Source organism: Alligator mississippiensis, chromosome 3, assembly GCF_030867095.1.
Source record: "Alligator mississippiensis isolate rAllMis1 chromosome 3, rAllMis1, whole genome shotgun sequence".
Taxonomy (NCBI): domain Eukaryota; kingdom Metazoa; phylum Chordata; order Crocodylia; family Alligatoridae; genus Alligator; species Alligator mississippiensis.
In genome coordinates, this window is record NC_081826.1 from 164,263,910 (window position 1) to 164,280,634 (window position 16,725).

Sequence of the window (16,725 nt, forward strand, 5' to 3'; positions counted from 1 at the left end):
GGGTAGAGATTCACATTATAGACTAACTGAATCAGTGGTGCATAAGCTTTTGTGAGCAAGAGTCTGCTTATTGTCACACATTGTTTTACTGGATTCTCTGTACTCCTCTTAACATTCTCAGTTGTCTTAACTAGTTTAAATGCTTGTTTGACCTCAGCTGCAAATTTTGCTGGCCAGCTCTTCAACCTGTCTTAAAATAATTAATAAATATGTTGTCTCCTGGTTCAATGGGCTAACACATGGTTAACAAGAGCTGTTTGAAATTTTCTTTAATTCTATGAAGAAAATACAACTGACTGAATATTTTTTTTCCTTTTTGACCAGTCTCCCTTCCCTGATGAAAACAAAAATCAGCCATTTCTTGCTGTTTCTCCATCTGAATCCATGGCAGAGATGGCACCCCTTCACATAATTCCCAGCTTTCCTGATTATCTTCTTGTATTTTTTAGTATGTAAATTGATACTTTAATTATTACGTAATTGCCTGTGCTGTACTAATTACACAGTTGCCTGTACTTAAGTAATTATGTAATGCTGTAATAACTATGTAATGCCATAATTGCATGTCCTGATTTGGTAGTTATATGTATTTGCAGTAATTATGGGCTGTGGCTGCTATAAGGGGATATGATTTTTTACCTAATTCAGGTTAGGTAACTGGGTGATAACACTTCTGAACCTTTTCTACTGTGTACTAAAATAGCCTGTAGATGCTCTGAAATGAAATGATAGAGAAAAGCTTGGACACAGAGAGATACATGGAAGGAAAGAGTTCAGCTTTCATGCAACACTCCCATGTTTCCCAGGCAGAATTTGCATTAAAGATTTTTAGCTTTCTTGGGCTGGGGTATTGAAAGGGAGTGTAAAATGGTCCATGTCTCAATTCTGCAGGGAGATGCAATTTATCCCATGACCAAGCATGTCTGTTACTTGTAGCCTACAAGTTGTAGGTTGCAGATTCATTACAATATCTTCTTCCCACTGAAGAAAGACATGATCTGTTGGTTGTTAAGTACCAGCAGCCCCAAAACCAGCTACTGTGGCTGGTCTGATCACAATCGGGAATTAGCAGGCTTCTGGTGGGCAAACACATTGCTTCTGCTTATTATGGCAGCAGAATGTACCCTGGAGTGCATCTTTGCAACTATTGCCAGGATCTTGTTCTTTTTGTACAGGATACTCCAGCAGACCATCTCTCTAGCCTTAACATCAGTAGGTCAGCTGGAGCAGGATTTACCCCAATCATCATTCACCATCATCGTAATAATAATAATAATAATAAATGGAGTTGCAGCCTTAAGCCTGAGCCTTTGTTGTTTGCTGTCACCAAGAACTCTGTACACAGAACAAGTGTGATTTGTTTCTTTCATGTTGCAACAAATATTGTTTGTTTGTTTTTTAAAGTTAGATATAAAGGAATCTGTAGCGATTTAGGATTTAATACAAATGATATGGCAAGAGTTACAGTTCTGGGGAAAGCTGTCAGTCTTCAGTCATAGGAATCTCCTGTAACATACTTGCTGATACAAGGCAAAGGAGAATAGGGCTTTTGGTAGAAAAAAGGTATGTCAAGGATGGTCCTACTATTTTCTGAGTAGAAAGGGGCTTGAACCAGGAAATTTGGTTCAGTGGGGTTAGATGTGGAAGTTTGGGCTTGCCCATATGTCTTAAAAAATCAGACGCATATGCTTTGTCTCTTCTAATCCCCTTTGAACTTCTGCAATGGTGCAAAGGGAACTGAAAGGCAAGAGCTTATGATTTCCCTAGGAGAGATTTCTGAACTGGCATCTGGAGTCTTGTCCATGTTCTGGCATCACTGGTCACCTCTCTGGCACCTGGTTGCACCTAATATTGATGTTCAGATTAGCCCCCTCTAAATGTCACCTTGTATTCATCTGAGGCAAATCAGCATTTATAGTAATAGTTTATTGATACTATCAATGTAGGAAGAATTTACTGATAAGAATTGGAGCCAAGGTTAGGTTTGTAACAGGTAAAAATATAACAATTATTTTAAAAAATGAATTTAAACAATTTCTGTTCAGAAACTGTAAGTCGGGATGTACCAAAAGCAGAACTAATGCTGGTTCAGGCAAAAAGACTTTTTGTTTAAATTGCAGTTTAAATACAGTTAACAAGCAGAAAATATCTGGTAGCTAAATTTGGCAGTTTCTTTTCAAATGTATAGCGCCTCATGCCTGCACTTCATATATTGGTTGCTTTCTGTTGAAGGGAGTTCCTTCAAAAGAGGTGTGGAAAAGAGAGCTGCTCTTTGAGGAAACTGCTGCAAAGTGCCAAATACCCTCCATGCTTGTACAAGCCCATATGAGTTGTGGTCCCTCCAGGCCCTAGAAAACTAGCCTTTTGGTCTGCAGCTGGGTGCTTTCTACTATAGTGCTTATTAATAGCTTACATGACAAATGACTGCTGGGCCTGTGTGACTAGCTGACAATGGCTGCCATTGTGAATCCAAACTATGCTCCGCAGTTAAACTTGTGACTTTTTTTTAAGCCATTGCCTCAGCAGTCATTCTATAAAAATCCTAAGGAGGAAAAGGGGCCAGATGTCAAAAGGGGACAAATAAGTCATTTCTCTGTTTTCTAAAAAGTCAGACCAAATGAATAGCAGTGCCACTTTAGGCTGGGTCTGTTTTAAAATCCTGACTAGGTTCTGATGATGAGTCAATGAATTCCTCTACCTTTTTTTTTTTTTTTTTTAAAGGTTCCAAAATACCTCATTTTGGTATGCTTAGCTGGTTCTTCGCTGACTTTCCAAAAAATCTTGGAATTCATGAGTTAACCCTTGATTACTTAAGAATTCAAACAGAGTTTGCTCCTGCAAACTTTACTCTTATGGGTAGTCCTATGAATTTCAGTCAAGTTATTTGTCTGAATAAGAGATGTAGAATCTGGCCTATACCAGAGTAGTATTTATTACTATACACTACTTCATTCATTGAGGTCAATAGCACATCAGGGAAAATGGAGCCAAATACACCTGGTTTTTAGACTAGGCATCTGGAAGGCAAAAGATGTAGACTGTAAGCTGACCTGTGCTATTGACCCACCATGTGACCTTGAGAAAATTGCCCAGCATTTTCATGTCCTGTTCTTTAACAGAGGGACAGTAATACCCATCTAAGATACAGAGGTGTTGTGAGGCTGATTTGTTGTTTCCAAAGCACTTTCAAATACTGAGATGAAAGGCCCTATATACTGTATTTGCAAGGTAGTGAGGATAGTAACATTATACAATTCTCCAGAAAAACTTTCTAATCTTTATGATTTGAAAATCCAAAGTTAAGTTAAACTCTAATTAACAAACTTGAGCACTTGTATAAAATACTTAGAAACTGCGTGGTGTCCAGATGGGAGATATTTAAATGATAGCTTTGCTGCTGTTTCAGCAACATTTTCCAAATTTTTCAAAGATGTATATTTTTTAGTAAGAAACTATTAATGATTTGCTTTTCCTTCCCATACGGTGAAGGGCTATTTTAATATGAACTTTAAGAAGCACTAGGATTTGCTTTCCAGATGGTGTTTACTACTTTTGCTTTTAGCTTTCTGCATAAAAGAAAATCTCTTCCTTCATAGGAGTTTGAATATGGTTTTCCTTTCTTTCTCTTTTAGAAATCTTCCAGAATCCTTGAGGATGACATCCGGTTAAGAAAAGACAGAGACCAAAATCGTGCCAATTTGCTGGAGGCTGTGAGTATTCGTGCAACAAAGGCAGAGAAAATGGAATGTGAAGTCCCAGTCTCTGAACATAAAAGCATCACCTCGGTGGCTTCACCACATGCAGCAGACAATCAAACCCACTTCTTTTCCCCTGTTACGAGTCACAATGGACTTAAGGACAGGCATGAATCCCTGGACAGTGAAGTTGCTAAAGAGATCAGATACCTAGATGAAGTACTTGAAGCAAATTGCTGTGATTCTGCTACCGATAACGCCTTTAATGGGACAGCTTCCCCTGAACCAAGCACAATCATTGTGGATGGCTCTGGTCCATCTGTTTGTGTTACCAATGATTCAGTACCCAATGAAACAGAAGGCAAAATAATTCATAGACAAGGACCCCCAGTCATTGAACAGAATGAAGCTAACACAATGGCTGAGAAACTGAAGCCTAATGGCCACTCTTCAGCTGGATTAAATGAAGAGGTTTATGACAATCCAAAAGTGCCAGCGAGCCCAAGTTCTGCAACAAGTTCAAGAGTTTCTAATGATGGGGAATTAACTTTAACAACCATTAAGAAAGAGGCTAAGTTTGAGCTTCGGGCCTTCCATGAAGAAAAGAAGCCATCCAAGCTCTTTGAAGAAGATAACGAAAAGGAGAAGTATAGAGTCCGGAAAGTGAGGCCATCTGAGGAAATGATAGAACTTGAAAAGGAGAGGAGGGAGCTTATTAAAAGCCAAGCTGTAAAGAAGAACCCTGGCATTGCGTCCAAGTGGTGGAACCCACCCCAGGAGAAGACCTTGGAGGAACAAATAGACGAAGAGCATCTTGAATCCCATAAGAAGTACATGGAACGCAAGGAGAAGCAACACCAGCAAAGCATAACACCGACGTCACCAAAACAGGTGTCCTTTCCCTTTGTACCTCCAGAGCCAGCTTCTATTAAAAAAGAGGATATTGTCACAGAACAAATAGATTTTTCAGCTGCCAGGAAGCAGTTTCAGTTGATGGAAAATTCAGGTCAGTCTAACAGTCAGACTGCTCCAAGAAAATCAGGGACTCCCAGAATGTTCTCCATCAAACCCTTCTACAAAACCATTGGCCCATCACAAGTTGACAGACCAGCGGCTTCTGTGACCAGACCTGCTTTTGTGTGTGGGCAACTGGGACAGCCTGAGAGCAATGATATACCTATTGTGAAAGCTCAGAAGGTCTCCTGTATCTTAGAGGATTCTCATATTAATATTCAGAATGCTACTACTGACCTAATAAAAGAGTTGTCTCATAGCGATACCTCAAAAGCTGAACAGGCATCAAAATTGTGGGCAGAGGATGGTGAATTCATGAGTGCGAGAGCAGTCTTTACAATGGTAAAGGATGATGACCATGGCATTTTAGATCAGTTTTCAAGGTCGGTTAATGTCTCTTCCCCTCCAGAGGAGCTGGACTCTGGTTTGGATGATCTGTCTGTGAGATCTCAGGATACCACCGTTTTGGAAACTCTTTCCAATGATTTCAGCATGGACAATATCAGTGATAGTGGTGCCTCCAATGAGACCATGAATGCCCTCCAAGAAAATTCACTAGCAGATTTCTCTCTGCCCCAGACCCCCCAGGCAGAAACCCCCTTGGACTGCCGAGTAGAAGGTGTTTCTAAATCGTATAGTGATCAAGGCTTTTACTCCCCTTCCTCTACACTGGCAGACTCCATGCTGATAGATGACCAGTTAGAATATCATGCTGGCCTTCTCGTTCAAAATGCAATTCAACAAGCCATAGCTGAGCAAGCTGACAAAACAGGCTCTAAGGAAGCAAAGGATATGGTGGAGCAGCAGAACCCAGTGAAAGAACAGGAAACAGTCAGCACAACCCTATGTTCTGAGAAGCAGCAGAGCACAATGTTTGAGCCACCTCAGGTGTCTTCTCCTGTTCAAGATAAAAGGGATACAATACCAAAGACTTCAACAGATGAAGACACAGGACTCAGGGAAGGGAAGGCTTCACAACCATCCCCAGTATCTACTGTCAGCCAGCCATTCGTTGTAGAAGAAAACCGACAAGAGGTCAGTTATTTTAGCAAGTACTCTGAGGCAGCTGAGCTGAGAAGTACTGCTTCTATTTTGGCTACACAAGAGCCAGAGGTGACTGTGGGTCCTTTTAAGCTAAGGTCAAGGAAGCAGCGGACTTTGTCCATGATAGAAGAAGAAATCAGAGCAGCCCAGGAAAGAGAGGAGGAACTGAAGAGACAAAGGCAGGGTCTACAGATGGCACAGACCCCTGTTACAAAGAGTGCCCCTCCACTGCCTACCACCAAAACAGTGTCTTACAAAACTGCTCCAGGTAAGAGACATATGCTAAATACCCTGCATGATCAAAGAGATGTGATTTAAGCTCAAGTCATCTTCATTGTTGTGCGTTTTTCTCTCTGCATCCTAATGATTTTTAGATTTTTTTTGGCAGGGGGTGTATACTTTTTTCTGAATTGGGATTGTTATATTCAAACACAGCAAAGCATGTTTTCATTCACAGGCAAGCCATTTTCCTGTGATATACAATGGGAGCTGTGTAGTACACAATATATGCACCATTTCCCAAGCAAAGGAAATACAAGGCCTGGCTACAGCAGTGATGAGCCTATAGAAAAAGATTGAAAGAGATTAATTTCCTGCCATGCTGTAGTATAACATATTTATGGTCATGCTGCTTGAATCTTGCATTTTAACTTATGACTGTCAGAGAAAACAGAAGAAAACAGCAGTGCTTTTTTGCATCTGAGTATTTGAAAGATGATCCACAAAGGATTTTTTTTTAATGAGGCCCCTTTTTGTTTCTTTACAATGCACAAGAGCAACTTGAAACAAATGTTGGGTTTTTTGTGCTTTATGCTCCCTATCTCCAGTTTTTTTTCCCCTGCTGGTTTTGCCTTGAAAATATCAAGTGTCTTGTGCCTTGTAGTCCTCGATCTTGCTAAAGAAATTCCCATGAAAGAGTGGTCTATTTTGTGTTCCTATGCTTTAACTGGCAGGATGAGTGTTCAAGCCATTTCTCCCAAGTGTATGCTTAGTTTTAGCATGAAACAGAAATTAAAGTCAGTGTTTTCAGTAAACTAACTAAAAATCCCTTCTACTCCCAATTATTCAGTTTTCCAGGCTTACAGTTGTCATCACACTATTTTTCCTTTTTCCAGTGTATAAAACTGCAAAAATCTCCCTGCCCTTATCCCTTCTACAAAAACAAAGGCAAACTCACCAGGCTTCATATGTCATAAAAAAAGGCAAAAGTGACAAAAGCCCAATTTTTTCCTTATGATGGTCACATGTGCGTATAGACTGACATATGCCTACATTCCAACAGAGGTTAAGGCTCTTGTTAATAAAGATCCTATAGGAACAAGTTTCATTACAGTTTTATGAATATGTAAATGTTGATCTAACTATTCCATCATTGTTTCCATGGATGTAAATCTGAACCAAAGATAGTAGAAAATTTTAAAGTCTGTGGCAGACTTCAGCAGGAGTTAAATGTAGTTCACCGTCTTTCAAAAAAATCCAGTTTTGAACTGGAAGTGATACCAATAGCATAAACAACTAAAACTGCTTGCGATTTTCTCTCTGTATATGGTAATATTTGGCCTGTTTCTTGTCAGTAGATGTAGCAAAATACTATCCCCATAAAACAGAAGAGTCCAGAGACGAATCCCTATAAGTTGTAAGAAGCAGATTCTTTTGAAGGATGGAGGGTGCTGCCAGCCTTCTTATATTGCAGGGGTGGCTGAACTGTAGCTTGCAAGCCATGTAAGGCTCCCAGGCATGCAACTCTTGAACAATGGGAAGTAATGGTGTGCTGTGTGCAGATCATTACGTTCTGATGTTCATAACCCTGTCAAGACTTTGTTTTGCTGCTAGAAGGGGGAAGAAGGTTGGCCATCTTTGTGATATTACATAATAAGACATAAAGCTAGATCCTCAGCTAGCATAAATCATCTTAGTTCCAGGACAGTCACCAAAGATGAATATACCTCCTCTGCTTCACCAAAGATGAATATACCTCCTCTGCTCGTGCTTGTAGGGAGGCAGTTAGACGGGCCAAAGCTACCATGGAGCTGAGGATGGCAACCCAAGTAAAAGACAACAAGAAATTGTTTTTTAGATATATAGGGAGTAAAAGGAAGGCCCAGGGAGGAATAGGACCCCTGCTAAATGGGCAGAAACAATTGGTGACGGACAGGGGGGACAAGGCTGAACTCCTCAACGAGTTCTTTGCCTCAGTGTTCCTAAGTGAGGGGCACGACAAGTCTCTCACTGGGGTTGTAGAGAGGCAGCAGCAAGGCACCAGACTACCATGCGTAGACCCTGAAATGGTGCAGAGTCATTTGGAAGAACCGGATGCCTTTAAGTCGGCAGGCCCGGATGAGCTCCATCCGAGGGTGCTGAAGGCACTGGCCGACATCATTGCAGAGCCACTGGCGGGAATATTTGAAAGCTCGTGGCCCATGGGCCAAGTCCTGGAGGACTGGAAAAGGGCCAGTGTGGTCCCCATTTTCAAAAAGGGGAGGAAGGAGGACCCGGGCAACTGTAGACCTGTCAGTCTCACCTCCATCCTTGGCAAAGTCTTTGAAAAAATCATCAAGGCTCACATTTGTGAGAGCCCGGCAGGACAAATTATGCTGAGGGGAAACCAGCACGGGTTCGTGGCAGGCAGATCGTGCCTGACCAATCTAGTTTCTTTTTATGACCAGGTTATGAAACGCCTGGACACAGGAGGAGGGGTGGATGTCGTATACTTAGACTTCAGGAAGGCCTTCGTTACGGTATCCCACCCCATACTGGTGAACAAGTTAAGAGGCTGTGACTTGGATGACTACACAGTCCGGTGGGTGGCGAATTGGCTGGAGGGTCGCACCCAGAGAATCGTGGTGGATGGGTCGGTTTCGACCTGGAAGGGGGTGGGCAGTGGGGTCCCGCAGGGCTCGGTCCTTGGACCGATACTCTTTAATGTCTTCATCAGTGACTTGGATGAGGGAGTCAAATGTACTCTGTCCAAGTTTGCAGATGACACAAAGCTATGGGGAGATGTGGACACGCCGGAGGGCAGGGAACAGCTGCAATCAGACCTGGACAAGTTGGACAAGTGGGCAGAAAACAACAGGATGCAGTTCAACAAGGAGAAATGCAAAGTGCTGCACCTAGGGAGGAAGAATGTCCAGCACACCTACAGCCTAGGGAATGACCTGCTGGGTAGCACGGAAGTGGAAAGGGATCTTGGAGTCCTAGTGGACTCCAAGATGAACGTGAGTCGGCAGTGTGACGAAGCCATCAAAAAGGCTAATGGCACTTTATCATGCATCAGCAGATGCATGATGAATAGGTCCAAGGAGGTCCTCTATCTGGCACTGGTCAGACCGCAGTTGGAGTACTGCGTGCAATTCTGGGCGCCGCAATTCAAGAGGGATGCGGATAACCTGGAGAGAGTCCAGAGAAGGGCCACTCGTATGGTTAAGGGCCTACAGACCAAGACCTACGAGGAGAGACTAGAGAAACTGGATCTTTTCAGCCTCCGCAAGAGAAGGTTGAGAGGCGACCTTGTGGCTGCCTATAAGTTCATCACGGGGGCACAGAAGGGAATTGGTGAGTATTTATTCACCAAGGCGCCCCCGGGGCTTACAAGAAATAATGGCCTCAAGCTAGCAGAGAGCAGATTTAGATTGGACATTAGGAAGAACTTCTTCACAGTTCGAGTGGCCAGGGTCTGGAACGGGCTCCCAAGGGAGGTGGTGCTCTCCCCTACCCTGGGGGTCTTCAAGAGGAGGTTAGATGAGCATCTAGCTGGGGTCATCTAGACCCAGCACTCTTTCCTGCTTATGCAGGGGGTCGGACTCGATGATCTATTGAGGTCCCTTCCGACCCTAACATCTATGAATCTATGACAGCAATTTTATACTGGCCACAGTAAAGGGACCATTAGATCATCTAGTCCACCCTTGTGCATGACACAGGCCATAACATTTCATCCAGTTACTCTTGCAAGGTCAGTAACTTGTTAAACTAACCCAGTGGTCACCAGCCAGGGGATCAGGATTGACTGGTGGATCCTGGAGCCTCTTGAAGTTGATCCTGGGCTGCAGAGGCTGAGTGTGCATGTGCATGTGCATGCACACGCATGTGACCCCCCCCCCCAAAAGCCCATCAGGTCGGTCAGTGGGGGAGGAAAGGGGCAGAGGCCCAGGGGGTACATGCAGCAGGGCTCAGGGCACAAAGCCCAATCTGCAGTGGCAGCCACAGGGCAGTGCCGTCAGCTCTGAGGTAGGGAGTGGGGCTGGGGCAGGCCCTGCACATCAGCAGGGCAGGGGACAGAGTCACGAGCAGCTCATTGGGGGCATGGGGAGAGGCGGATGTACAGCCCGGGAGGGCACAGGGGACGTGTGCCCCCAGATCTGCATGCGGGGTGGTGCGGGGCAGGCTGGGACTGGGGATAGGGCAGTGCTGGGATCTTCCTGGCCAGGCTGCACTCAGGATGGGTGGCTGCCATGGGCACATCTGGGTGCGCACACCCCTGTGCCCTCCTGGGCTATGTGCCCCCCCCCCCCCGATGAAGCACTTGTGGCCCCGGCCCAGCTGTGCAGGGCTTGCCCCCCCCCCCACCGCTGTTGGGAGGAGGGGGAGATTGAGGTCCCAGCAGTGACGGAGGGACTGGGGCTAGGGCTGGGGCCTCGATCTGGCCCGCCCCACCCATGGGCCTTTCCCCTCCTCTCTCCCCTCCCCACCCCACAGACTTACCTGCGAGGTGGGGGGGGAGGAGGGAGAGTAGATCTTCGGTTCCTTTTAAATTCCAAAAGTGATTTCTGACCTAAAAAGGTTGGAGATCACTGAACTAACTCATAGTAAATGTGATAACACAACTCAGTGTTAAGACTTGCTAATTTATGAAAACCAGCTTAATCCAGAGGTCCAGAGGACTGTTGTTAGAACTGGATGCATTTCATTTTGAAGTAATTTTGGGAAAGCTGTTAAATTTAATGTTTTAATATTGCAGCTGAAAAAATATATATACTTCTCTTAGCCTGTATTGTTCCAGGCAACAAACATTTACTTTCTTTTTAATGTCAAGATGTTCATGACAAATGACATAATTAATGAGAAAATTAAATTTGTTTGGAATGAGCCACTGTATTATGGAGCCACTATGGAGCCACTCAGGCTTCTTTTCTGGTGAAGCCTTAGCACTGTAAACTGAAGAAAAAAATTGTTTCCAACAGTTGATGAAACACCCTGTATTGCTATATCAAACCTAATCTTGAGGTGGGAATGATGGGAAGAATTAGTTTCTGTGGGAGAAAGAAAGAAAATCCACTTACTTTCCTTTCCTTTTTCATGTCCTTGTGACAAAATATTTAGCAGAATTCATAGATTCATTGGAATCTGACAGGGTCACACCATGAGCGCTTCTACAACACACAAGCATATCAGGAGGCAAATTAAATTAATTTAATTGAAAGACACACTGATCTAACATTTTTATAATCCTCAGCAGGGATAAATCAGCATAACTCTACTGAAGTTGGTGGTCCCAGATGAATGCCTGCAACTCCTCTAGACATACAAAACACTAGAATTCTTGGTTCCAAACTGATACCTTTTATTAGACCAACTGGGAAATTGCAAGAAAAATTGTCCTTTTCTACAGGCTTTCGGGATCAAAGTCCCTTTGTCAGGCTTTGGGAAAAATATAGATGGTACAAGATGGTACCATCTATGCAACTCCTCTATGCATTCTTGTCCTATTATCCCAGATCTGCCATCAGAGGTGAGAGTAGAGATTTTAGTAGATTGCAGTAGCTGTTTTATCATTGTTTACACTTCCAGGGCAAAATTTGTCTTGTGTTAGTTGGACAGCATTATTAGGTCCAGTGGTTCTCCCTCTTTTTAGACTCAAGGCACCCCTTTTGTGAAATGAGGAGCACCCAGTATTAGAAACTAAATTATTACAGTGCTCACCTCCTTGTAGAGGAGCCAAGCAGTGGAGATGGGGAAAGGGCTGGACAGGAACAAGCCTGAGCCTGTGCTAATCTACTTATCTCCTCATACCTCACAGCACTCTTCAAAGGATCTCATGCCACACCAGGGTACCCTGACACCCTGCTTGAGAATCACTAATCTAGTCATAAACTTGGTTTCATCAGCCACAAGTTATTAGGGGAATATATATATAAAACAGGGAAAAATCTACCTATGCCTGGTGCCCTGCAAACAAACCTTAGATGAATGTGGCAGAGCAGCTTTGGGTGCCTACCACCTTGAGGGCTGGAGCAGGCTGCAGACCAGCCTGCAGGTGGGAGCAGACCCAATCAGGCAGTCGCATGGTAGTCAGGAGGCTGCCTGATTGGTGGAGGGTTGGGCATCCTGGGTATAAGACCAGGCCCTGAGAGTAGAGCCAGCAGTTGCTGCAGGGATGCTGCTGAAGTAACATCACCCAGATGGAGATCTGCAGCTCCCAGAACACCTGGAGTTCAGGGCAGGAACTATGGAAATGGAGGCGGTTCGTGGTCCTGGGTAAGACCTGAAACTGTACCGTACTAAGGTTGGATGGTGTGGTGGGTCTGCCTGTGGTGGGGCAGTCTCCAGGAAATGCCACACCTATGCCTCCCCAGTAAAAGGTGAGGATGGGGCTCCTGATAGTCTCAGCCCCTACCACTTGGTGGGTAACCCTGCAGAGGGGACAGATTAGGGTCCAAGCACTTTGACAGACACCTGAGGTCTGAGTGGGCCATAGCCCAAGTTAGGGTTTCAGACATGCTGACAGACACTTGAGGCCCAAGGGGTGTAAGGCCCAGAAGCCCCAGTGAGGGGGCAAAGTGGTGGCCCCAGTGAGAGGCTGGAGTGAAAGCTGGAGACAGCATAGAGTAGGCCCTATGGGTGCCTGAAGGACTGCACATAAGCCAGCTGCAGTAGTGGCCCCAGTGAGGGGGGCAGAAAGTAGAGGTGCACCAATACATCGGTCCCGTATCAGATCAGCACCAATATGAGGAAAATTGACAGTATCAGCAATTGGCTTTTTCTGCCTGACGTGGCTGATAATGTCACTGATAAATGGCCCATGCATGCATGCAGCCACAGCTGCAGCACAGCACACAAGCAGCCAGGAGCATAGTCTGGCAGGGTCCAGCTGGTAAATGTGTTGTGGGGGAAGTGGCAGAGGGAGGGAAGGGGAATACGGGGAGGGCACAGATCAAGGCCCCAGCAGAGAAGGAGGGAGGGAATGGGGCTGGGGCAGAGGTAGGCATTGCCCAGCTGGGGCAGGGTGTGGGATGGAGCCAGTGGTGAGGGAGGGAGTAGGGCTGGGGCTGGAGCTGTTGCCGTGCCTCAGCCCCAGCCCCACTCCCTCCCTCACCACTGGGGCCTCAGTCAGCCCTCACCTCATCCCTTCCCCCACAACAGACTTACCAGCCAGACAGTGCTCTCCAAGCTGCTGGGCCACATATCAGCAACTGGATCAGTATTGATCAATATGGCTCCTTAAAAATTAGCCATTTGTATCGGCCCAAAACATTTCTATCAGTGCACCCCTAGCAGAAAGGCTAAAGTATATCTGAGGACACCTAAGGCGAATTTTGGGCCAGAGGCCAAGTGTAGCCCAGCAAAGGTGCCAGGGGTGTTGGAAGTCATTGTGGATGCCTTCTGCAAGGCATGGGACACAGTGTAGGGATGGTTCTGAGCCGTGTATTATGCCCTTGGATCTGGGCATTAAACGGGCAGCCTCCCACCTAGGAACAACTATTCAATTCCAACAAAGGCATGGCTGGTGAGTTAGGTAGACAGACTGCCCTAGCAGGTGGGCAGGCCAACGATTGGAACAGCTTCGATACAGCCCCGTCACAATGAAATATTTCAGATGTTGGATCTGAGCATAAATCCTCTATAGACTAAACAGTTGAAAACCAGTGTTGTTACAGCAGCAAAATTGCCCTTCTTGTAGCAAGTGCTAGCTTTTCTTTCACTGCCATAACACCCCTGACAGAACAGGATTAAGGGCCATGTGTATGGCTGAGGAATGGGTTGCTAATCTTAACATGGGGAGGTGTACATCCATCCAAACTCTTTTATAGGCTATATAATGATTGCTTTAACTGGAATCAACCTGCCTGTACTTGGGATGATATTGTTCTTCTTCTCTGCAGTGCGGCTAGCTTTAACTACATCTCAACTCCTGTTAGTCTCTTGTCATTTCATCTCTCTTTTTTCCCCCCCTATGAACCTTTATGGTAGTTTGCAAACATTCATATTATGGAGGTCCCAGAGGACTTCTGGAAACAAAGCTGATACTCTGATATATACCTTAAAATAAAACTGCATATTATTATGAAATTACCACCAATTACTTGGAGAGCAACAAGGCTGATTCTTCTGCTCTTACTTGAGCTCTGAGTAGTCCCACTGACCAAATCTATCTGGTTTATAACATTACTTCATCACTTCCAGTATTCTAGGTATTCCATGCAGTAAGCATGAATGACATGTGCCCCCGGAGGCTGGGGTGGGGGCATGGTGACTGCCTGCAGGCAGCAGCAGCAGTGTCAGCAGCGGGGGCATGGCGGTGGCGAGCAGGGAGCTCCCACAGGCAGCCACGGTGGTGTCAGAAGTGGTGGGGAGGAGGGGGGCATGGTCAACACCAACCAGCAGTCAGCGACCGCCCACACACACTGCCAGCGGTGTCGGCGGCGGCGAGGTGGTGGCAAGCAGCAGCTGCCCACAGGTCTTCTTCTCTCAGGAGGTGCACTGCCAATCTCAGGGGGTGCACGTGCATCTGCGTGCACCCCCTACACGTCGTCAGTGGCAGTAAGCATTGGGAAATATTGAGTAGTGCGAACAATTCAATTCACTTTATCCAAGGCAAAACTGGCAAACTGCGTTTTAACCACTATGCAAGGCAAACAACAAAACCCTTAAAATAATTTTAATGGTTACTTGAAGCAAATTCTCTCCATCTTAGGCATGTTCAGAGCCCACTGAAATCAGTGCAAAGATTTAATGGGCTTGGGATCACGCCTTTTGAGCACAGATCCTGTATAACAAGGTTACGGATTTTTAATTCTGAAAAATGACAGTAAGATGCTCCTTCCCCAAGTGTTGTACTGGAGTATGCAAGCTCCTTCTACGAGTATCCACCAATCCCTGCAAATAAGAAAAGGATGAGTAGCTGGCAATGAGGATACACATGCGTAAGGAGGAATAGATAATGTAGCCAAAAGTCTTAAAGATCCATGTGTAAATCTAAACAGCAAACGTGCAGAAAGATTTTGCTGTAGTAATTACTAAGCTGGACTATTTGATAAGAATGTTCATAGAAATCCAATGGTTACATAGTACAGTAATATAATATGCATGCAGTAGGGTTCTTTCTGCCTGATTGGGCAGGATACGTTCCCTAGGTTGCATGTTAAGTATACCAAGTAGGTGATATGAGGGAAATTGCATATCTTGAAAATGTTTCTTATTTTCTCATTTTTCTGTAATAAGTAGAAATATGCACTTTACACAGTATTTAATAGGACAGATGGGAAAAAACATTGTTAATGTACATTACTTTCTCACAAAACACATACTATATGTTATAATCCCTCCAGGGAACTAATCTTACCCAAACTAACAACATTTTTTATGATAGGGTGTACTTCTGCCTTTTACTTTCATATTCAGTGTCAATTATCTTAGGCTAAAGACAGATGCCAGGTTTATCCCAGGTCTGATTGTTCCTGGCTTTGACTCAGACAGTCCAGGACCCTCATTTACACAGGCAGTTTGAATGGCAATTAACTTGGATTAGCTCAGATTGTCCCAGGGGAAGAAATGTTATCTCAGCAGTTCACAAGTACTTGAAGTGGGAGAGTAGGCTTCTATAGAATAAAAGGCTTTGTACAGGGCAATCCAACTTTTTTCTTTTTTTTCGCCCTAGACTGTAAATTCTTTGAGGTAGGAACCATGCCATATTTTATTTGTCTGTAGTGAGCCTCATAAACTTTGTTTTGTAGTAAATAAAAACAATCTTTTTATAAAGAGCTACTCATTGGTTACGGAGAGCCAGCCTTTCTTCTCCCTCACATTCATTCCCAAGTATTGTACCATTAGAAGATGCATACAGTATAGGAGGTGGAGAGCGTGGATGACCTAAACCAAGTATTTTAAATACCCATGGGTCTGATTCCCTTTACACTGGTGTGTGAGCAAATGATCAAAATAATGTAAATAATCTTTGTTTATATTAGAATTGGACTCCTACCCCTTCCTGAACTGACCATAGATTATCAAGCAAGGGTAGTACAGCTCTCCAACCTTTGCACAATATTGCCAGCCCTTACAAGATTTGGGGTGAAATCCAGGCCTCATTGAATTAAATAGGTGGCTTGCCATGGGCAACTGGAGCAGGAACTTCACCCTTGGGAGCATATTCTTAGCTGAGGAGTTGCCCCCAGCTCCTGAAGCCATATGATCTTAAAAGAGGCTCAACATAATTGTAGTCTTTAAAGAAAGTAAGTTGCTAGAAGCTTTACGGTGGGGGGTGGGGAGCAGGGGAAGGAGCTTGAAAATGTGAAATGTGAAGACACAAGAAACAAAAGGAAAATTAGGAGCCCCATGATTTTTAAGCCAGTCTCACGATTTTGCAGGGCCTACTTCACAATTTGTTTTGCATGCTTGGGAGTTTCAGAACTGTTTCCAGAAAAAATATGTTCAGTTTCATGTAAATCACTTCAAGGAAATTGTCTAGATCAAGACCCTTTTCCACCATGTCTGTCATAGTTCCAACAAGCATCTGGGTAGAAACAAGGGCTTCGTGGTTCTGGCCCATGTGCTTTGTGGGGCCTGCCTCTGTGACATTCTCCAGTACCAAAGGCAACTGTATGTTTACTAAGCTCCTTGGGAAGCATTTAGGATGAAGGTCATGTTTAAATGAAAAATAATATTGTTACTAAAGGGAAAGAAGTGACTGTCCATGTTGTCCTACCCCCTCTCCTGTTGCTTTTCCTTCTGGAGGGAAGGAATGAAGCAGTGA

The 16,725-nt window shown here is 44.5% G+C and overlaps 1 protein-coding gene across 7 annotated transcripts in view; it reads left to right on the forward strand.

Annotated features, from left to right (window-relative positions):
- The window catches only part of PALM2AKAP2 (PALM2 and AKAP2 fusion), a 469,405-nt gene that overhangs the window by 425,997 nt on the left and 26,683 nt on the right, over positions 1-16,725 (forward strand). For 6 of the 7 annotated variants that reach the window (XM_014596351.3, XM_059724612.1, XM_019490693.2 and 3 more), the window contains one exon: positions 3,633-6,021. In XM_014596351.3, the coding sequence (XP_014451837.2) occupies positions 3,633-6,021 (2,389 nt within the window). Of the gene's footprint in view, positions 1-358; positions 449-3,632; positions 6,022-16,725 lie in introns of those variants that run through there. The other variant, XM_059724613.1, reaches the window with a different exon arrangement.